Here is a 22,375-nt window from a genome sequence, read left to right on the forward strand (position 1 = left end):
CTTATGGTTGCTATTCATCTGACAATAATTTCATGAAATGTATTTTTACTTTAAATTATGTATTTTTCATTTATTTTTCATTGTGTTTTTTGTGTTTATTGTAAAGATCCCAATGAGAAGCATTGAATTCGAATTCAGGCATCGAGCTGATTGCCTTATCGGGTTAGCGTGGCCCGTCCCTTGCGATTATCCTGGAAACCCATTTTCTCTCTACGACCACCTGTCCGACACGCCACTCCTCTTCTCCTCCATCCTGCGCGACCAGAGCCACAGCGAAAACGACTTCCAAATCGAAGACTCGCATAATACCCAGATGTGCATATTCTGAATCGCGTCGTCGCCTTGTCTGGCTCGCGCCTACATTCTTAACCTACGATTTCTCTCACCAACTTGTCGAATCTAACGCTTTCTTCATTTACAACGCTCCTCTCACCTTAAACATAAGTGTACTTGCCTGTCATGCCTCACGCAACACCGAAGGCCCCGGAGGGCGGGGAAGATACCGATTTCGACGATGTGATGCGACAACTGAACAACTACGAAGAAAACGCCTCTCTAGATTTCTTGTCGCGTGAGCTGGAAGTTGGTGAAAAAGCTGACGATGCAATCGACTACGAGGATTTCGACGACGATGAACTTCCGGAGGAAGAGGAGATCTCACGCCCAGCCCAAGCTCTGCCTGCAGTGGACGAGAGTCAAGATCCTTTCGCGAACCTGGGCTCGGACGACGCCGCTCTTTTCGGAAACGGCGACGATCTATTTGGTGACCAGGGAGAGGGGACCCAGACCCAGGATGACAATCTCGATGACCTTTTTGGCGAAGGTTCTTTTTCGCCGCCTCCTGCTGGACAGGATGATGCTACCCGTGGCCTTTTCGAAGACGAAGAAATGCCCTTAACAGATGCCCCCGTTGAACTACCGCCCATCCCGTCAGCCCCGGCACCGCAGCCAGGGCCACCTATGATGGAGGAAGATGAGTTCCCGGATGATGATAGTATCTTGTCGGAAGACATGAACCCTGTCGAACTCCGCGCTTGGAAACTTCAGCAGCAGTTGTTCGCCATGTCAGGCGTTGAGAACCCACCTGCGCCGCCTGAGAACCACGAGGAACTTTTACATTCCCTCTTTCCCTCATTCGATCGCAACACTCTTCCACGTTGGCTTGAATTGATTCCTCACAAGAAGGCCATCTTCATCGGAAAACAGCCGGCCAAGCCGCCTAAGCCTGTCTTGCCCACGAAAGTGAATATTGAGCTGGCGGCTGATCATGAGCGTACATTCAGAACTGGTCAACCCCTGAAGCGTGGCCTCGATCATGAGAGTCTTGGCTTGGTGATGATCACACAGTCGGACCGCGAAGATGAGGGGGAAGACGCGGAGGAGGATACAAAGGAAGACATCGATCTGGATGACGCGGATGGAGATGAAGTGCTGCCTGGTGGCTTCACCATGCAGGATCTTCGAACAATTTGCGCGGACTGGGATATTAAAGATGATGTCTCCAGCATTGACCCGGAAGAGATGCCATTGGCACAAAGAAAAGATGGCAACTTGGATGAGGATGAAGCAGACTGGCTCATGGAAACTGAGCTTCCGAATAAGAAAAGAAAGACGGGCCCGGCTCCGATGGATGTCATTGCTCTATCACACATTGATATCCCACTATTGGATGACCCAGAACAAGCTACAATGAAAGTCGCAAAAAGAGTCACAATTGACCTCAATGATCCGAACATTCTTGTCGACGAATTAAGAGTGGATGCCGTGTCAAACAAGCCGAAACACGCTGCTCCTCGCACCAGGGATGAAGTGGACCTGAATCTGACACGCCGTCTCACCCAGCGTTACAACATTTCGAATGATCAAGCATACGATATGCTCAAACAGAATCATCAGAACAAGATTCGCAGTACTCTTGGGAACGTGACACTCGAGCACGCTCTGCCAGCCTTGCGTTTGCAGTGGCCCTACTACAAGACTGAGTTGGCCAAGGCTGAAGCTAGGTCTTTCCACCGACCTGCTCTGGCCTTCCGGCCTGGGCAAACGCATTGGTTTAAGACCCCCGATCAGAAGAGACGCAAACAATTGCGTGGTAAAGATGCGAAAACTGTCTATGATTCCACAAAGTCATTGTCCATGGGAGACAACTCCAATGTCTTGCTGGTGGAGTACTCCGAGGAGCAGCCTATGACGCTTGCCAACTTTGGAATGTGCAACCGTTTCATCAATTATTACCGACGAAAGAACATCGATGATCCCACTCGCCCAAGGGCGGAGATTGGCGAAACGGTTGTTCTTCTACCCCAGGACAAAAGTCCCTACTCAATCTTTGGCCATGTTGACCCTGGCGAAATTTCCCCCGCAATCTCAAACTCCATGTACCGAGCACCACTATTCCCGCACCAGCCCAAATCAACGGACTTCCTCGTGATCCGCAACACCACTGGGGGTTCTGGTAGTGAATACTACCTACGTAATATAGAAAATTTCTACGTTGCCGGACAGCAATTCCCATCGGTTGACATCCCCGGACCACATTCACGCAAGGTGACAACTGTCGCCAAGAATCGCATGAAGATGCTAGTGTATCGTTTATTGAAGAAGAGCCCGGATGAGCGACTCGCGATCAGCGATGTTACAGCTCATATACCAAACACTACGGATATGCAGAACCGACAAAAGGTCAAGGATTTCCTTCAACACGACAAAGACACTAAATATTGGAAGCCACTGGATCCAGTTCTCCCTGACCAAGACACCATCCGCTCGTGGGTCCAGCCCGAAGATGTTTGTCTTCTGGAATCAATGCAGATTGGACAGCAGCACCTCCACGACACCGGTTATGGCAACGACGCGGAGACCGGTGGTGAAAATGAAGAAGATGAAGAATTCGAGAGCTTTGAGCAGCAGATGGCTCCCTGGAAGGCAACTCGTAACTTTTTGTTGGCCTCCCAAGGCAAGGCTATGCTGAAACTTCACGGCGAAGGAGATCCTACTGGCCGTGGCGAGGGCTATAACTTCATCAAAACAAGCATGAAGGGTGGCTTTAAGGCTATCGGTGAAAGTGTTGAGGATAAGCTAGACGCGCAGCGACTGAAGGAACTTGGCGGCCACAGCTACAATGTTGCCCGCCAGCAAAGATCATACGAAACATCCATTCGTCGGATTTGGGATGCTCAAAAAAGCAGCCTGTCCTCCACCATTGAGCATTCCGACCAGGAAAGCGACGTGGATCAAGAAGAGGACTACCGGGATCAATTCAACAAACCAACACCCCGATCCGAAGCACCAACACCTGGGCCATATCGTCGTGACGATGAGACAACAAGTCAGTTCAGCAAAATGAGTTTCAACAGCCAGCGCGGCAAAGTGTTGCGCATCACCCGCCAGGTCAAGCTGGACAACGGCGAAATCGTGGAGCAGGAGCAACACGTTTTCGATCCCCGAGTAATCAGGCACTACATCCAACACCGTCACCACAACGAAGCCATGCACACAAAGCTGGAATCTCTCCAGCCTACAGGCGACCCAGAAGTGGATGCCCGAAACAGGAGGTTGATCGAGGCCGAGCTTGGCCGTCTCAACCGCAACAAGGAGCGTCGTTTCGCCCGCGAGAAGCAAAAGGGCATTCCTCGCTCCGGCGATCCGGACGGCAAGCCTGCTGGTACTCAGCGCAAGTGCGCCAACTGCGGCCAGGTCGGACACATCAAAACAAACAAGAAGCTCTGTCCACTGCTCAATGGCACCATGAAGCCCGAGGATCGTGTCACGGATTCGGCCTTCTCGATGAGCGCGCCGGTTCTGTGAACTCGGTTCACTTTTTCTTTGCCACTTCTGCACCTTTCTGCTTAATCATTTCCCTCTTATATCCATCTCTGAACTTGATACCCACCAAAAGCTTCTCTGTCCTGAATTTGCTCTCCGATACCCCAGTTCCTTGCCCATCAGATGTGACTTGAGACCATACATAAGCACCTGCTCCCTGCTGTCTGCATGAATTGCCCCCGCTGTTGCTTTTCCTTTTTGGTGTTTCATTCCATTCAAATTTGATGAAGTATCACAGGAAATAAAATGTATTCAATCTGATACCGGTACTTTTTATTCCAGTAGGCTAACATCTTGTGCCCATAATGGTATATTCATTCCTAATGATACACAAGAGGGAAAGTGGAGTGAGGACTGTGGTTCCAAGAACGATGAACAGTCAAATATGAGGGAATGAGGTACTATACAAGATGAAAGGAGGGTTGTGTGGGTATGTCTGACCCGCCGAAAGGATGATGGTTTGTAGAGTGAATGGAAATGTAACAATAGCCGACAGGTTTATTCCAAATCGAGTAGGGCATCAACTCCCCATCCCACTGCTTTGCTTTGTGTAGTCACGATGTATACAGGCCGGCCAATTGACCTCTGGTGTACGGTCGACGCCCTCGCTCTGTGCTGAAAGCCAAAGCAACGTCGTTTGGTCGCCGGTATGTATACCCCAGAAAAGCGCCCTTTTTGCGAATGTCCAAGACTGTCTTACTGACCTGTTTGTCTCGAAGTACTTTATCACGGGGGCGCTTCTTCTCCTTTTTCTTTTCGGCATCCTTCGCCTGCTCTTGTGCTGCGCGTGGAACCGTCTCAGCAGCTGGCGGCTTAACCGCGTCCTTCACTGGACTTATTCCTTGATTCCCAGGGGCCATTTTGCCAGGCTCTTGCTCAGGATCCTCCGAGTCGGTACCAGCATCATTCTCAGCAACATCACCGGGCAACTTCCAGTCGTCAAAATACCTAGTGTCCTCCCAGTTCCTGACTCTAGGAATCATTGGTGGTTGGCACATGTGGAGCTCTTGCCATCGGATACCTCGGAAGAATGGATGAATCTTGATGTCTGCTGCATCGTTGGGGTATACGTAATAGCTCGCGATGTTTCTGTACCGCGGGTCCATGGAGTACAGCATTTGAGTTGAGACAGGTCGTCCATTCAGTATATCATTGGCTTGGTACTTGGGGGAGCACAGGCGATATTCACGCTCTTGGAGAATCCTGGTAATCAGATCCATGGCCTCCGGGGAGACTAGCTTGTCCGTGGATTTCTCCCGTGGAAATCGCAAGGTCCTCGTGTGTTGCTTGAGAAGTTTCAGTATAAAAAGTCCACCAGAACAAAGGGAACAAAGAAAGTACTCACGAGGATCTTGATCTTCGTATCGTGGCGGTTTTCACAGGCAAAGGGCGTAAAGCCATATAGACACTGCAAATGCCGTTGAGAATTTGATACACAGGAAACGAGGATATTGACCTACCTCATATAGAATGATACCCAAACTCCACCAGTCGCATCGTCCATCATACATTTCACCGCGAATGACCTCAGGTGCCATGTACTGACTAGTTCCAACAACACTTTTTGCGAATCTGCGTCGCCCCTTGCTGTCTCGCCAATCCAGCAAACTTGTCGGGGATGGTCTATGAAGAACATAATCATCCGGACTGTGCAATCTTATTTCAGGCGCGAGCTCTTTCGCTTCGGTAGCCTCCTTCTGGTCTTCGGAATCGCCCTTGACATTAATGCCAAGTTTTTCTAGCAAGGAGTAGCGTTGGCTGTTATAATAAGCTTGATCGTGCGACCAATGCCCATTAAAAGCCAGACCAAAGTCGGAAATCTTCAAATGGCCCGACGCAGAAATGAGGAAGTTATCAGGCTTGACATCACGATGAATCCAGAAAAGTCTATGTGCCTCCTCAATGCACAATATCATTTCGGCAACGTAAAAACGCGCCCAGTCCTCGCGTAGTGTATCTTTGCGGATCAGTAGCCCCAAAAAGTCACCACCAACCATATAATCCATCACAAGATATAGATTGTTGGCATCTTGAAAACTGGCAATCAAAGGGACAACCCAGCGAGAGGACTCAGAGGCAACAAGGAAATCTCTTTCCGCTCGAATATGGCCTTCCTGGGAGTTGCGGATCATCTCTGCCTTTTTGATGACTTTCATGGCATATACCTCCTTTTTTTCGCCGGTCATATACCTTCGACGGCTTTGTCTGGCACCTTCTACAGCAGACATCAGAGCGCCAAGAGGGTTGGATCTGGAGTGGACATTGTCTTTTAGGGTCAGAGGATCATCTTCATGGGAACCGTTCAAATCATAGCCAATCTCTCGAACAAGACGCACAACACCAAAGCTTCCTTTTCCCAGTATTTTTATAGCTTTGTACCCCGCGACAGTGATGGCGCTTTCGCTTTGAGGGCAGTATCGATTTGATTTGAGCACACGGCACTGCCGTAGATAATCATTCTCCCGCAAGACCCAGTTGTGTCTTGTCATCAACCGCTCCTCTGGGGTGAGATCGTAAGCATATATATGCTGCTCCAACTCGAGCTGACGTTGCTGACGGGGATCTCTGCTTCGGAAAATGGAGTTGAAGTATAGTTCCAAGTAAATCTTTGCCGCTGATGTCGCCTCCACCGTTTTGATTGACGGCAGTATAGTGATTGCGTTGGTGTCTGAATGGCTAGCGGCTTCATTAATCTCAGAGAGAGAGGGCCAGCGCGTTGCCGCAGTTTCCTGTTCATCATACAGCTTGTCTTTATCCGAGGCAGGAGACGGCCCTCCAGAGGTGAGCGGAGTCAGTGGAGTTGACTTCCCGCCAGCTGGAGACGCACCACTGCTGGGGCTAGTTGACGGGTCTGAGCTATCATTTGCGCCATCACTCTGTTTGCTCATATCATCTAATACGGGAGAATTGACGTGCAGAATGCTCGGTCTTGACCGAAGATGCGCCCGGCGTATGACAGTGGGCTGGCCAAACGCCAGTGAGATCTTATGGGAAAAGCGATCGACAAATCTCGGGTTTGTTGAGCTCTGTTGAGTGGTCGCAATTGGTGGAGGGTTTTGACCTGTGGCATGTTGCTTCCCGTCGCCGACAACAGCCAATTCAACCTGACTCTCGGGTGATGATCCAAGGTCGGGCAGGGGCTCAGACAATGTTTGAATCCCCTCAGTGGGGGTACTGAGCGAAGGAGTGGCAGGTAGTGGTTCACTTCGTGGGGACTCAATTGCAGTTAGATATCTTGGGCTATCATCGCCATTCCCACTTGGGGAGGATGGGCTCGAAGGATCTGGGGTTTCGTCGCCAGCCTGTACTGAACCACAGCAATCGGTGTCGACGCTAAACCCTTTGTTGCCTGTCAGATGGAATCAGCAAACGGTCTATAGAGAGAAAGACACCACTACTCACTCTTGGATGAACCACGCAAGCCTAGTAACAGTAAAATCTTAGAGCCACTGCGTGTCAAACGAACCCTAAGCCGATCTTTTCCCGCCCCTGGGATAATTGGCTCTGATGCCGGGCTCTCTGTTGTCCCAGAGTCAGTTGGAGATGTGTTTGCCTTTCCAGAGACGACGACTTTAGTTGGGATCCAGAGATTGAAAAGACTTCGTCGAGTGGTATCTTTCCTACTGGAGGCTGTCATATTTGCCTCTCAGAATAAATGAATGATGAATGAACCATCTGTGGACTTTAACAATATATTGAGTAGATGTATGGAGCAAGGAAGCATAAAGCTCTGGTGTTCGCGGTAAATTACTCATGTTGTTAGGGCTGGCAACCACGAAATAAGGTAAGCACCACCCGACTTTATGTACATGTACATGAAGACCTGGAGAAGACAAGGTGCATCAGATAGGTATCCATGCATGAAAATATAACCAGCCTAATATTCACGTATGAACATGCACACAGCCACACCACATGACAATCAAGAGGCTCAAGACGCGGGGGTGGTTGGTATTGGAATCTCCTCGTATCCCCTTATTTATTATGTGTTTCCCACTCTCTCTGGACAGTGGAACAGTTCTTTGATTTCTCTTGAAAGGCATTCTTATGAGAATGTTTCCTCATTCAAATCCAGCTCGCCCTCATGATGAGCTGTACATGGCCAACACTATCTCCCAAGACCTGAGCAAAGACGCCTCACAAGAGCAACTGATTCCTGCTTCGTTTGGAGGGAGATTTCCTCCCCCTATTGATGATACATATTACATTCCAAATGCTAGAACGAAGCAAGAAAACCACAATAACCAGGACTACTCATTCCAACTGATGCTGCAAGAACGGGAGAATGTCGCTCGACGAAACAGCAGCGCATACCAAAGGCCAGTAGAGCCTAGCCTCCCTGTTCCTTCATTTGGGCCATCGGTACTCAACAACCAAAACATACCAGGTCCTTTTCCACCAGGTCCTGTGCCTTATCAATATGCCCAAAGCCTGGTGCATCCTACCAATGCCCCTTACCCTCCTCCAGGCCCTCCTCGAGGGCCTCAGGTTCCCAGTACACCGTCTGTGGAGTCATACGATATGAACCCACAGTACCCAAACACCGTTCGCTCAGACACGTACACTCCTCCCAGTCAAGGAAGTGTCTCTTTATCAGAGGCCAATGACCTCAAGGCCCAAATTGCCGCCCTTCGAGACAAGGTCCGGGAGCTAGAAGGAAAACCCGCCCTGCCCATAGCCTCAAAGTATCAGGTCCTTTATCGGATTGAGAAAGATAGCACCTATGGCGTGGACGATAGTGACGATGAATTCGGCCCTAGTAGGCCCAGACGACACAGGTCTCAGGCTAGGTCCCAAACCAGGTCTCCATGGATGGGCGTTTATACCGACCCCCCTGAGCTTATCCATCGAAGCATGGGTGCGCCATATTTACGCTGCAATGATCCGCTGATCAACTTCGAGCTGTACCTCGCCCTCAATAAAGACATATCCTTTGTAGTTTTTCGGAACTACAGAAGAAGGTTTGAGCGGCAGTCATCGGACACAAAGTATGGCAAGCCAGAACCATTCAGCGAGAACATTTTCCCAGTGTCTGAAGATCTCAAATATGTGGTCGCAGACTTTCTCGGGGGTAAAGAGTTCCAATCCATGCAGAACGACTACCGGGAAAGGGGAGAGGTCCAGTCGCCTTACCTCTTTGTTTACCATAATCGGGGTGCCGGAGAATCCGAAATCAAACGAGGACTGAGCTCTGAAGCGCAAAGACAATTTGATCTCTTCATGGACTACGTCCAGGAGACTTGCGGCAATGAGTACACTGCAGCAGACCTGCTTTTTGAAAAAGGCAAAATTCGCCCCGAATACGTTCAATACCTCTTCAAGCCTAACCAAGTCCTGATTTCGACACAAAACAAGGAGCATATAGGTTATGTAGCCAGGGACTGGCCATCTCAAGCCTTAGACGTTTATGGAACCAGCAATGTTTGTTGGTGGATCGATGCCCAGACCTGGGACTTTGATGGCGACTTCTATAAATACCGGACAAGGCTCAGTTTTGAGATGCCAAAGTCACAGCGTGTTATGGAGATGCCATCGTCGCCGGAAGCGGATTATTCTCTACCCAACAGTGACCCGGACAAAGAGTGTGATATCACCGATCTTGCAGTATTCCCAATCAAGTATGCCCCTGAGTATCTCGTCCGGAAGCTTCAGCGCCGCGGGGAGATTTTCTGGACATTCCGCACACAGAAGTATGTGTCCTATCAGGCGACCGAGGAAGAGAACTTCCAGACCATGGTATGTGCTTATTTCCAACCTTCCATGATAAACGGAACTAACATTGCCACTAGGCCGACGACCGATACATCATAGACATGAAGACATACAAGAGACTGCATCCAGTCCCGACCGGATATTTGCGAGACGGCCCACGCAATAAGACACTCGACGATCGAGCCATGGCTAGAGCACAACCCCCACCAGAGCCATTCAACATGTTGATGCCTCCGAGGGTGACTGGCTTCAACCTTCGGCGCAAGAAATGGTTCCATCTGTCAGTCGACCGCATCTCGCATGTCGAATGGAACAAAGACGCCTTCAAGAGTCTTGCTATCGACTCCAAATCCAGAGACCTTATTGAAGCACTGGTGACCAACTACGTCAAGCCCGAGTACTCTGCCGATCTGATCGCCGGCAAAGGCAATGGGCTTATCTTGCTTCTGCACGGCGGGCCAGGGACAGGCAAAACACTGACTGCAGAGAGTGTGGCTGAAATAGCCGAGAGGCCTCTCTACCGAGTCACATGTGGCGACGTCGGAACTAAGCCAGAGGAGGTGGAGAAGTACCTGGAATCCGTGCTCCACCTGGGTAAGATTTGGAACTGTGTAGTCCTGCTCGATGAAGCAGACGTTTTCCTCGAGCAGCGCGGTCTAGAAGATCTGAACAGGAACGCGCTCGTATCGGCATTCCTGCGCGTGGTGGAGTATTTCGAGGGAATCCTGATCTTGACCACCAACCGGGTAGGCACCTTCGACGAGGCGTTCAAGTCGCGTATCCAGCTAGCACTGCACTATCCCCCGCTCGGCGAGGAGCAAAGACGAATCATTTGGAATACTTTTATCAAGCGGCTGGATGGGTTCGATGAAGACGGTATTGATGTTAAGAATCTTATGGGGAGCTTGGATGTGCTTCAAAGGGAGAAGTTGAATGGTCGGCAAATTCGGAATGCCATCACGACTGCTCGTCAGTACGCGAAATGGAAAAAAGAGGTCCTCAAGTATGATCATCTCAAGGACGTGATCGAGGTGTCTGCGAAGTTCGATGATCACTTGGAGAACATCCACCGCGGTGGTCTCATGCAGTTTTGAGCGCCGTTGAATCAAAATTTGTGACGGGATAGCGTGCTGAGGGAAACATGGCAAGAATGTGATACGAGCCGTAGTAGGATATTTCCAATTGAATGCGATTCTGATTTCATGACTCGTACCCGACATCCATCCTGTAATCAGAGGCTAAATGTAGATGGGTCATTAGGGAGATTGGACAAGGCCTAGAAAAAGTTAACGAAAGGTGCGTATAGGCGAGCAATATTTCGTACTCGCCAAGTAAGGTCTATACATACCCATGAGTCAAGTTGAGCCCACCAGATTGATCCCTCGAGACTCTCAAGAAAACCTGCATCATCTCCGGCATTCACTCCTAAATCGGCTGGTGGCATCATGAAATCAACCGCTTGGGCATCAAAGAGGACGGATTTTACATCGGTATTCTGTGAAATCTCTCCTGACACATGGAAACTATCCTTCTCACCAGAATAATGAGCTCGAATTTCAACGGAGAGTCCATTCGACCCAATCTGCCGATGGACCTCCCGTCTCAACTCCTCCAGAATAATCCCATAGCGACGACTGGGACAATTCTTGCGAGTGGCTTCAGCAAGGTGCTGCTGACAGGATTCAGCGAGGGAAAAGAGCTGGCGCAATTTATTCGGGTCATCAGGACTACCGACCGAAGAGACAGCCGCAGAGTTAGACCCGCCCAATGACTTACGGTGCTGTTGGATAGTATGGATGTAGACGACCAAAACAGCGCAGAAGCACACGTAGTGCGTGAACCAGAAGGACTGCATGAGCACACCTTGATGCGCGAGGCCATCGGTTATTGTCATGATGTTCTCAGCAGCCTGGATGCATTTTTGGACATGCGAGCTGACCATCGGATGCGGGACTTTCGGTCTGCGACTGAGGTCTGTGAAATCATTCAAAAGGAAAGATCGAGTGACGTGGATCATAGCGTGTGAGTAGCCAAGTTGGAGGACTTGGCTTTGGCGACAGAGTGGCGGGATTAAACTGGTTGGGTGAACACTGTTGAACAATGGCGGGACGGTTTCTTTCCATTTTTCGAGTTCTGAGGTTAGGCGGATTGCGGTCTCGAGGGGGGAGTCTCGAGAGAGGGTGTTTATGCTGTATAGTTGACGGGATATATCGCCTAGTATACGACCGAGTCTGTATTTGGTATTAGGTACCCAAGTACTACATGAGCATAAATATAGTATGGGTATGTGGGACTCACCGGTAATGAAGAACAGAGGCAATCATCATGCTGTCCGTGGATCCTGTTCTTCGCGTCGGGTCTTCTTCTAGTAAGTCATCGTCGTTCGTCTCATTTGGTAGTTCTTGGTCAATGTCCTCGTCGTGGAGTAGTCGAGGTCGTCCGAACATAATGCTTAGATATTTGTCAAGAGTGTATACACTCCAGAAAATTCGCTTGCGCAGCTCCAACTCTAAATACGAGCACCCGTTATTCGAGGATTTGGCTGGCCATTTCCTGTGTAACCCGAGTGCAGTCACAATCTGCACTGTTGTGCCGAATGAGTACCAGCATTCGTTGGCCCGTGACGATGACAGCAGATATAAGCATTGGCCGAGCCGGGCCTGGATGGTTTCCAGTCGCGGCGGCCCGGACTCGAGAGAAGACATGTATTTTGACGCTGCATACCAGCGCTCACTGTAATATCTCCGTTAGGCCCGTTTTCGGACCGCATCAGGAAATCACTGACCTTTCTAGCCTTTCGCCCCGCCCACTAGAAGTCCCCCTGGGCCTCATTTCCACGTACAAAGTACTCACAGCAATGATCATGAGAACGATAGCAGTCCGAGCAACCATTATTCCCACGGGGAGATTGGATAGGCCGATGTTGTTTTGGTAAACCTGCCTGGTCCATTCTTCCACATTGCCCCTATGCACAAACCGATAAGTCACCATAGAGTAATCGAAATAGATCCCCACCAGCTCTAGCGCTTTTTCTAGAGACGGGAGGGTAAACTCCGCCTCTTGGGGGTTGGAGTAAGGTTTATCGCCAAACATAAAGACAGCTGTATTCCGCGAGGATTCATTTTGGAGTTCATCCGGATAGTGCGTCGTTTCATCTTGATGCAGACGGCTCCATACGCGATTGATAAACGACACACCGGATGCAGGACCGAGGTAATTGCCCTCAAAATCCGTTGATCCTGGCTCTGGCGAGTTCCGTGATGACACCACATGCTGGTGCTGGTTTGAGTTTGGAAGTAGATTGTCGGTCACAGTCGAGCCCCGATCATTTCCCTGTAGATTGGGGCTGCTGGACGTACGCACATCCACATCCTCAAATGCACGAGGTGCAGTTGGGGTCATTGGACTTGGCGATGCAGGAAGAGGGTCTGGTGGTAGTCCCCGAGAATATGCGGCGTTGTATTTGCATGGCAGTGACAGTCGTGTACATCTTGTGCATGGTAAAGTACCAGTACACCTGGTTTTCTTTATTTTACACGAGTCACAAGCTCTGGTAATTTTCTGGCGGTGTGCAACACCATTCTTTAATATGTCGGATGCTTTCCTCTTGTTGGACGGGGGCAATTCTGTTGAAATTGTTTCATTTAGCTTGATCGCGGGCCGAGGAGATCCCATGGTAACGCTAGCGGTTATCATATCGAGATCGGCAACACAGGCCGAGCCAGGGAATTAATTGCCGAGTAATATTGAAAGGAGATAGAGGTACAAAGTATCTAGAAAGGAGAAGTATCCGGAGGAAGAGGGGAAATTGGAAAAGCACAAGATCTCGGCAAATCTCCGGTCGCGGGGATGCCTCCACCTCCCCGGATTCTCGTGACTTGATATATCGGCTTCTGCGTACACAAGCTACGTTTATTGAGATCGCTCTATAATCGAGTTTTCATCGAGTCAAGGGTTATTCACTCTGATGACCGCATAGATATCGTCTTGCTTTCTGTAACTACAAATCGAAAGGGAACCTTGTATGAGCCACAGCAAGCAAATTTTACCGTAGATTCATATACTATGTTAGCTGGGAAAGTGAATGAGACTGGTATCATGTCCACGAGATTGAGATAGTAGTCGGCAGAAGAGACAGATTGGCTGTCCATGTAAGTGTGATATAGAAATTATATAATAGAATCCAGTTGGCTAACAGAGCTGTGAGACACCTAGTGCGGATAAAAGGAGCATATTAGTATATTAGTATGGCTTAGTGATCAAGATGTTGATATAGAGTCCAATAAAGAAGAAAGCTTGGAATGTGGATGGAGGTGGACTATATAACAGTGAGGATGTTGATAGAAAGGTATATCAGTCCTCTACCTAGATACCGCCTTCCATATCAGGAATATATAGACTACCATATAACATGTTTAGCCTTTGAAGTTTTAAAAGGCTAGGACGACATTAAATATATTATCTACAAGATGAGAACGATATTCCAAAGTTGAGTAGGTACCAGGTCTCGATTGTGATGCGAAAGTCAATATAAAAAACCCCCCGTTTGCTCCGAATCCACAAACACCCCGGCGTGTAACTCCAATCCGAGAAACAAAGTCTGAAGGTGACAAGTTAGAACTGGGTATCTCTGGGTATATTCCACTTCCGTCAAAGTATGTCGGGTCTCTCCGCAATTTTGCGAGCTTTTAAGAGCCCCTTCTGGGATGGCAAAAAGTATGCAACAAAATCTAGGGTCCGGGGTAAGAGAATAGGAACAGTCTGGTTTCTTTGCGAGATCTCAATGTGTCTCGAGATATGGCAATAAATATAAAGATGGAGCTGGCCACAATAGAATGAGGATGTGACGGCTGAATGGCCTGCTCCATCTTAAGAGAAACAACACAACACAAATAACAGCTATGAAGGCAACGCTATGAAACAAACAGGTTCGTTTGGTTGAGGATTTGGGATCGAGAAAATTCGGCGAGAAGGTACGGGGGGGGGAGGTACGAGGGACGGGGTAACGCTGGCACATATTTGTCGCATATATTGGCCGAGAGATTGGCTTAACTCAACGAGGGTGGTTGAAGTAATTGCCCATGTTATTGTTTGGAGTAATGTTTAGGTTCAGGTTTGAGTCGCGATCATGTGAAGTGTAAGAGCGGGGTTGATGATCGTCTTCCAGAATACGGGTGAGGGTATCTCGAATCTCTCCAGGGGTTGCTCCCGATCGTATGGTATTGACGATTAACTGCACTGTCGTTCCATCACCGTCTCGAATGAGCCCGATGAGATCATCCACAAATGACCGGAAATGGTCCAATTGGTCCTGGACTCGCTTGGCGGAGGCCTTGCGCCGTCTGTCGGCGGCTTCATCGAAGACACATTCGCGGGCGTGGGTTGAGCATTCGGTGCAATGGGGTGGGCCGGTACACTGACAAAAGAAGAAGAAAGAAAAGAGCATGTCAGATTGATTGGATCTCAAGTACATAAGTGAAACAAGGGGGGGAGAATGGGAAAAGCGCAGTGAATGTGTACCCTGGTGCGGCGTTTTTGACACTCTGTACAAGCTGTCGATGCTCGCCTCATGCGTTTTTCTTCTGGTGCACTCCCGCCAGCAGGACTCCCTGCTCCCTCTCCCCCTTCCCCTCCACTTCCACCGAGCAGCCTGGTGCGAGGTGCAAGAGGCCTATAGCCTCGGGGTGCCTGTTCACTCATCAAGTCGTGCAAAACAAAGTGATAAATAGCAAATCAGAAACCCAACTCTCTGTCTGCCCAACTACCATATGAAAGCATGATAATCAAGCAAATCACATGGAAGACGGACAGATCATAGAATTATAGAATGGAGAAAGAGAGGAGGGGCCGGGGCCGCACGATACCTGAATTCTGCACTGTGCGCCTAGATTAGAAGGGAAATGAGGGCAAAGTGGGGGGGGGCAAATAGATATAATAGAAAAAAAAAAAGGAAAAATAATAAGCAAAATAAGCAAAATAACAAGGAAAAGAAATGATCAAAATAATATTAAAAAAAATAGTAAAAGTGATCGAGTGGCGGATGTGGGCCTCTTAAGGCATGTCCCCAAAATAAGCAACAAAAAGATGTCAAAAATGTCAATGCTATAGGAAATATTGTTTGATATCAGACGTCAAATATCTATCAAATTAATAACCGGATATATTGGTCTATATGAGAGGAATAATGACTATGAGGGATAGTATAAAATACGATAGAGATTTATAAAGTTAGTAATTTTACCTATTTGTATATGTATTTGGTTTATAGATTGTTAATTTTGTTAATTTGACAGTATTTTTTACGTTCTTCATCTTTGACATTCCTCCAATCCTATCCATAACCCTAATTTGTTGACTCCGGAGTTATTTTCCGGGGTAAATGATAGGTTCAACCAACATCCGAACTTATTACCTAGGTACCTAGGTACATATGTACCCAACCAAGACCAGATCCATGTCCACAGGTGAATCTATGATTATCACTTCACCATCATTGGTTAATCCGATTGGTTACTTTTTTTTTCCTTCCAAGGTTCTTCTGTTTAATCGAGTTTATACAGTTCTTGACCCCTTGTATCTTTCATGCGCAAGGTCCCGGCAGATAAACCCGAGTTTCCAATGTGCATATTTGATTTTAATCCTTTATATTGTAGAAATTCTTAGCATTTTCCTACTTTGTAGTGGAGTGGATTTGCAAACCCACCTGTCGAACCCCCACTATAGCCGTTTTTGCCACCAAATATATGTGAGTCACTAAAGTTATTAGACTTTGTATAATTTCTGTCTATATCTACTCCAGATTACGTTTAACTCTAGAGAAGTCCATGGGTGAACAAGTCAAGAATTTTCACGCCCAAACATACGGAGTACGAGGAACACTATATATATATGGGGACACCCAAACCACTGGGACACTAGGGCATTGGGCTTGTTTTTCAACCACGGTACGCTCCGGTCACTAGATTTATGACATCTGCCACTTTAAATTGTTAGAGCAAAACATATATAACTATTCTCCAATATAATTACATTATACACTGTCGTACGAACTACCTCATTATACATTTTGATTTTAAATAGTCAGGAACACCTGTGGATATGTAAGTGGGCCCGAGCCATACAGCCTTCCAATGACAGGTGGACCATAATTCAGCTCTCTGACTGGCTTAAGTGTTCCCCGAAGGAAGAGCCCGTTCCGATGCATCTTGTTCCTGACTTACTACTTCACCGTATCATGATCTTTGACTATAGTTAATTGGATTGGATTGGATTGGATTTTTTTTTTTTTTTTAACAAAGAAAGGACCAAAAAAAAGGTAGATATCCCTCCTCCAGATTTGAGACATATCCATTACCTTGATGTCCGCTAATTCCCGGGAGAATAATTCCGTGCCGTACATGATTTGTCTATCGTTACCGAGCAAAACCTTGGACATCTTCCAAGAAGAAGGTATTCTTAACTCAACCATGGCTTAGATATCGAGTGAATGGCCTACAATCTAGGCCCTGACTGCGAAGATGGGAAGACCTATCACAACCCTTCTCCTCCCTCTACTCGTCCATTCTCCTCTATACATTAGACTAGGAGCATACTCGATATAACCGAGTCACGCAGCATGCTAGACACATAACTGCAAACTCTGCAATCTTAGTCTATGTCAATACAACATATGGAGTACTACAACGTACATACTCCGTGCCAGCATTCTCCATCTAAATATCTCCACTATCCCCCGTGCTTCTCCCGCGCACAGCTCTTGCGCCCGTTCACCGATCTTCGGCGCCACAACACTACGTGGCCCTTCGTATCCCTACCTTAGTCTGTATGGAGGGATGGCACACCTGGTCATGCAAGGAAGAAAGCTTCCAAAGTTGCCCTAAAGCAGTTATTCACAGTATACCTTACTAGACCATTACATTGTTGCCCTAACTTACTGACCTCGGCACGAAGAGCGGGGCCAGAGATGAAATGGCAATTTCGTGAAAAAAAAGGGAGGGAAAAGGGAGGAAAACGAAAATCTAAGACCATATTAGGTACGGGTAATGGATGCTGCCCGTACCCACTCCATTGCTCCCAGCGCTCCTTGATAGGATACAGTGATCCTCAAGAAGCGGTCAAAATTGGGCTTCGCCACAAGAGTCTTCTTAGCTTAGGGCTTACCAATGTAGGGTACTTTCGCATCTGGCCAGGCACAACGCCTGTCACATTAAGCACACAAAACCAGCCCCGTCTCCTCAGGAAACTTTTTCCCCCCAGCAAATATGAAAGCTGGTTGGCTAGGCAGTAAGCAATTCCTTTTCATCACAAGATCTACCGCCATACGGAGAGAGTACGAATGTATCACTTCGATCCTCGCTTCTGATTCGACTTTGCTGGAATATCTGCCCAGCGATGCTCGAACTACGGAGTAACCACGGACTACCGTGCACCTGCAGATAATCCTTTGAACTGTAGTACAGTGCTAGCCAGTCATATGTGAAGCAGCTATGGCATGGACCTCTCTGTTCTTCACGACGGCGGAAATGGTTCCCTGATGTTATTTCAAATTCTAGTACTCCATACCTCTAATACACCTAACGCCCGTGGCTTACAGTAGCCTTGAACATCACTTTCACACTTTCACACTTTCACATTACCCCGTTTCAATCGAAGCGCATACATTGGTTTCTACCAGTATCAAGAACATGGCCCTAGAAACAAAAATGAGAACAAAGAACATTACCAACCCCACACCAATATATATTGCCCCCACTCAATCTAGAAGATGACACCCACGAAAATGCACGTTGGAGCTAACAAGGATATTGATTGATTAGCTCAATAGGTTGGGCATCAAGGATGGAGACGGGCTAGAGCGAAAGCGATATACTTTTTTACCGAGATCACTTACTTTTTGACTTTGTGTAGATTGGCTATCTTAGTACTCCGTAAATGGTACAACACATGAATGCTAAATGTACGTTAATCTATTCTTCTTCTTTGTATGGAGTATTACATATGTACTAAGGTTGACCCTTCGCACGGGTCACACGATACGGAGTAGAACGAGCTTACTATGGAGTAACTAATGGCTGTTTCTCCACATGGCTGTTAACCGAGCAACGTAGTGAAGTATGCACTATAGGAATATAGTATGGGTAATGATTTTCGGTTGGGCTGGAATCGGCTGGACTGGGTCTTTCAGAGATACTATAACTTCCAAGGCCATTAGCAATGGATATGTACGGAGTAAACCCTTTTGGATTATGGCTATTCACGTGCAGAAGAAGCCCTCATCTGTCATCGGAGCGATAGCAATATATAAATGAGTACTCGATAGGGTGTAATGCATATGTGCATACATGCTGTGCTTAGGGTTCGGCTTGGCGCTAGGCACTTAGGAAAATCCATAGGAATAATTGCAGCTAGACTACATCATGTTACATATCGGGCGCAAAGCACCGCTTATACGAATAATACATCGAAGAAAAGCCACGGCTTTAACTGGAATGGGTGACGGAATTTGTATGTACAAGAAAATAATATGTACTGATGAAGTAGACGAACAAAAAAGGGAATAAAGTGTGTAAAGATGCCAAGGAAACCCGGGAAACAAGAGCCATATCTCATACTTCGGAAAAGGAAAACGCGTAGGATATCAAAAGGAATACACAGTGGAGCCGCGTACATAGATACCAAAGTATCCTTTAGAGAGCAGGAGGAGAATCAGTAGATCGGACGGCCCTCGTCCCAGCGGCGAGACTCCCTCGGACTAGAAACAGGCTCAAGTTGACTTTCGCCCGCAGGGGTGTGAGGGCTTGCCACTATGTTACCGGATGGAGAAGGGATAGAGAATCGGGTACTCTCACGGCGGACAGTATGTTCCGGCTCGCTGACGGCGTTGATCCCACCAATCCACTCCCAGACTCGAGAAACATCACCACTACGTCCTTCTCGCACAGAAGCGCGGACGTTAGCATTGCCCTCGACAAAGTTCCGGACCCGTCGCCAGAGCTCCTCGCGGCGCTTGCCTTGGAGTTCAAAGCGGAGGACGTCATCGCGGAGCTGACCGATGGCAATATAAGGTTCTTTGGCATCGCCGCGGGCATATAGTGCAGCCTGCGTGGAAAGTCGGTCAAGGGTTGTAGCTACTAATTCAGGCACGCGGGCAATGTCAGATCGACGTGCGAGGACACGCGCACGAGCGTACACAAGGAGACCAATGGCCATGATTAAAAGTGAAATAGGGAGTCGATACGCGAGGAGAGCGAGTCGGAAGTGGCGGCGGACGGCACATGCGAGTGGGAGCCGTGCAATGGAGGTAGAGGAGAGGACGAGGATGCCGGAATTTCTGTGATTGCGAACGCGCCTCTGTCAGTTCCGGTACACAAGGTCAGACCAGATCTTTATAAGAAATGCCGCTGGATGCGAGAATCCAGAGCGATGAGCAAAGCCAAGGAGACACGAGAATCCCTCCTAGGGTGGAAGAAACTTACTGCTGGGTTTTACTGATAACTTCGTCTTTTCCAAGGATCTCTCCAATGGCGCCCTTCCACAACTCTTCAAATTCGGTGTCACTCAAACCCTTGCGGCGTTTCTTGGCCACCTCTTCCCTCAACTCTGGCTCGCTGATATCTGGAGATCTGGCGCCCTTGCCGTCTTCCTTCAGTTGACCACATTCCCACTTGGCCCGTCGCTCACGAAGCTCCTCAACAGCTTTGTCAGCAACAGCCTTCACGCGGCGCTCTTTCTCGCTATCCGGTTCACATGTTGGCGGTAACGGTACCAGGCCCCCGAGGGCAAGAGGATGCGGCTTCAAAAGGAAATCATTTTCGCAACGCACTTCAAAGTTCGGATAGCAGAAGGCGTGGCTCGGGCACGGCTCGCACCGAGGCTCTAGAACATTCGCCCAATCAGGAACTTTCGTGTCTGCTAAAGACCAGGTGGGCTTTCCCAGGCCGCAGTATCCGATCTCGAGCTTTTCTTTGCGCCACCAGGCACCGAAACTGCCAGCCATGGAAAAGATGACCACCCAAGGAGCCAAGCGACTAAGAGTTCCTTGCTTTTGTGGTCGTCGCCTAGGCTGAACTTGTTGAGAGTACTGATCATTCTCCATAGACATAGCGAGCTGTTCCTCAGGCGTGAATTCTTCACCCGCTTCAATTTCGCTTTCTTCATCTTCCTCGGAATCTTCCGACTCCTCTCCAGGCTCCTCCTGTGGGGGCACTAACCGGGGGCCAAAATCAAACGAATCCCGGCGGGGTGGTTGGAAACCATCATCTAGCTGAACGCCAGACGGGGTTGCTGATTTGCGCGACCTAAGCCCGCGGCCCCGAGCTGGGCTGTCGGTAGATAAGCGTGAACCGCTTTTCCGCTTGCTATCATAGCTCATCCTTGCGCTTTTAGGAGCCTCAGGGCTACCACTTTGGAAAGGATTGTCATCCGTGAACGTGCTCTCATTGCGCAATTCTGATTTGACATAGGGGGTGTGTTCATCCACTTCTGTCGAGGGGAGGATCTCGCTCCGTCCGACTTTTCTAGCTGTAGATTTGCGAGGCGTAGGGCGAATAGCAGCGACTGGAGTGGCGAGTGTGTCGTCGCCGGTGTCTGTGTCAGACGTGCGAGGGTGTTTACCCACTGAGCGAGCAACGCTCGCGCGCTTTGTGCTCCTGACAGGCGTAGCAGGGCCGAAAGCATCATCGGCATCTGCCGTTGAGTGGCGAGTGCTGCGTCGCGACCCACCTCGCTGGCCTCTGCTTGTGGATCCGACGGTTGAGGGTGTAGCTGGAGGAGGCATGGACTCTCTGTCGTTTGCATCGCTAGCCACTGATGTCGACCGACTGCTCATGTCTGTGATCCCCATACTAGTCCGACGAACAGTGTCGCGATCGCGCAAGAGCTTCCTGGCCTGCGGAAGGACTTCATCTTCGAGGATGCCAATCAGTTGAGCCTTCTTTGCCGACGCAGGGTAGGGAATATCGTGGCTAACGAGAATGGAGCGGAGACGAGGGACGGTGAGAGAGTTCAGATCGAAATCTGGATGGAGGTATTCCAGTTCATCCGCCATTTTGTGTGGCGTGCGATGTGCGACGTTGCGGGCTGATTATTGTGCGAACACGCCGACCGAGATGGCGTAGTCCAGGGGGACTTTTGTTACGATGGACAGCGAACTTGCAGCAAGGTGCGTGGCTGGACAATATTGCAATATGCAAGTGAAATGCGAGCGATCGCTCCCTTTTTCGAATTCTAACTGTGGGAGGAGAAGTGTTGTTTTTTTTTTTTTGTCGAGCTGTTAATTACGACAGATCTGGTTCGATCATTCAGTTCGTAGCCAGGGCAACAGGCGGGGCGGGAAAAATGGCCGTTGGTACTAATGACTTGTACGATGTAGCAAATGTAGGCAATGAACAAGAAATGTTCCTCCTGTCTTTTCTTGGATTCGGTCTACTAGCTGAAGGAGATGAGAAGACCAAGAAAAAGAAAACAAAAATCGATGACGCACGCATAAACAATAGCACGTGACCCAAGATGACGTTGGCCTCTGTCAACAATTGTGTAGCCCTATTTGACAGCTGTCTTAAACCGTTAACCTTTCTATCAGAAATTAATGTTTTGTGGAAAATATTCACCTTTATGATCTCGATCAAGCCCTCGAAATCTATACGCCTATCCGAAAGACTTCCGAAGCAGGTGTCCACTAGGTACTAGTAGGAATGTTCGGATATAATTAAGGCCAAATAAAATTATAAGAAAGCCCATAAAAGTATCATATAGACTGTAATATATATCCATTGTCCGAGCAAAACAGCCCTAACATTCAAAGAAGATCAAAGCCAATAATAAAATATACCGAAACAAT

The 22,375-nt window shown here is 48.4% G+C and overlaps 5 protein-coding genes across 5 annotated transcripts; 2 read left to right on the forward strand and 3 right to left on the reverse strand.

Moving 5' to 3' along the window:
- Positions 1-459: 459 nt before the first annotated feature.
- PGRI_022080 (DUF3591 domain-containing protein) lies at positions 460-3,807 on the forward strand (the record flags this gene model as incomplete). Its single annotated transcript, XM_040789921.1, has 1 exon — positions 460-3,807. One exon carries the CDS (start codon positions 460-462, stop codon positions 3,805-3,807), a length of 3,348 nt encoding a protein of 1,115 aa, XP_040646874.1.
- Positions 3,808-4,379: 572 nt separating this feature from the next.
- Positions 4,380-7,462, reverse strand: PGRI_022090 (serine/threonine-protein kinase; the record flags this gene model as incomplete). Its single annotated transcript, XM_040789922.1, has 4 exons — positions 4,380-5,111; positions 5,171-5,233; positions 5,286-7,174; positions 7,228-7,462. The coding sequence occupies 4 exons, from the start codon at positions 7,460-7,462 to the stop codon at positions 4,380-4,382; spliced, it is 2,919 nt and encodes a 972-aa protein (XP_040646875.1).
- A 416-nt stretch (positions 7,463-7,878) lies between these two features.
- Positions 7,879-10,631, forward strand: PGRI_022100 (ATP-binding protein; the record flags this gene model as incomplete). Its single annotated transcript, XM_040789923.1, has 2 exons — positions 7,879-9,561; positions 9,615-10,631. The coding sequence occupies 2 exons, from the start codon at positions 7,879-7,881 to the stop codon at positions 10,629-10,631; spliced, it is 2,700 nt and encodes an 899-aa protein (XP_040646876.1).
- Positions 10,632-10,768: 137 nt separating this feature from the next.
- Positions 10,769-12,939, reverse strand: PGRI_022110 (fungal specific transcription factor domain-containing protein; the record flags this gene model as incomplete). The annotated part of the gene is made up of 4 exons (XM_040789924.1): positions 10,769-10,813; positions 10,886-11,768; positions 11,836-12,270; positions 12,380-12,939. 4 exons carry the CDS (start codon positions 12,937-12,939, stop codon positions 10,769-10,771), a joined length of 1,923 nt encoding a protein of 640 aa, XP_040646877.1.
- A 6,303-nt stretch (positions 12,940-19,242) lies between these two features.
- Positions 19,243-21,583, reverse strand: PGRI_022120 (putative sister chromatid separation protein (Src1); the record flags this gene model as incomplete). Its single annotated transcript, XM_040789925.1, has 2 exons — positions 19,243-19,867; positions 20,013-21,583. 2 exons carry the CDS (start codon positions 21,581-21,583, stop codon positions 19,243-19,245), a joined length of 2,196 nt encoding a protein of 731 aa, XP_040646878.1.
- Positions 21,584-22,375: the final 792 nt, after the last annotated feature.

The sequence above is a fragment of the Penicillium griseofulvum genome, assembly GCF_001561935.1.
Source record: "Penicillium griseofulvum strain PG3 chromosome Unknown contig_80, whole genome shotgun sequence".
NCBI lineage: Eukaryota > Fungi > Ascomycota > Eurotiomycetes > Eurotiales > Aspergillaceae > Penicillium > Penicillium griseofulvum.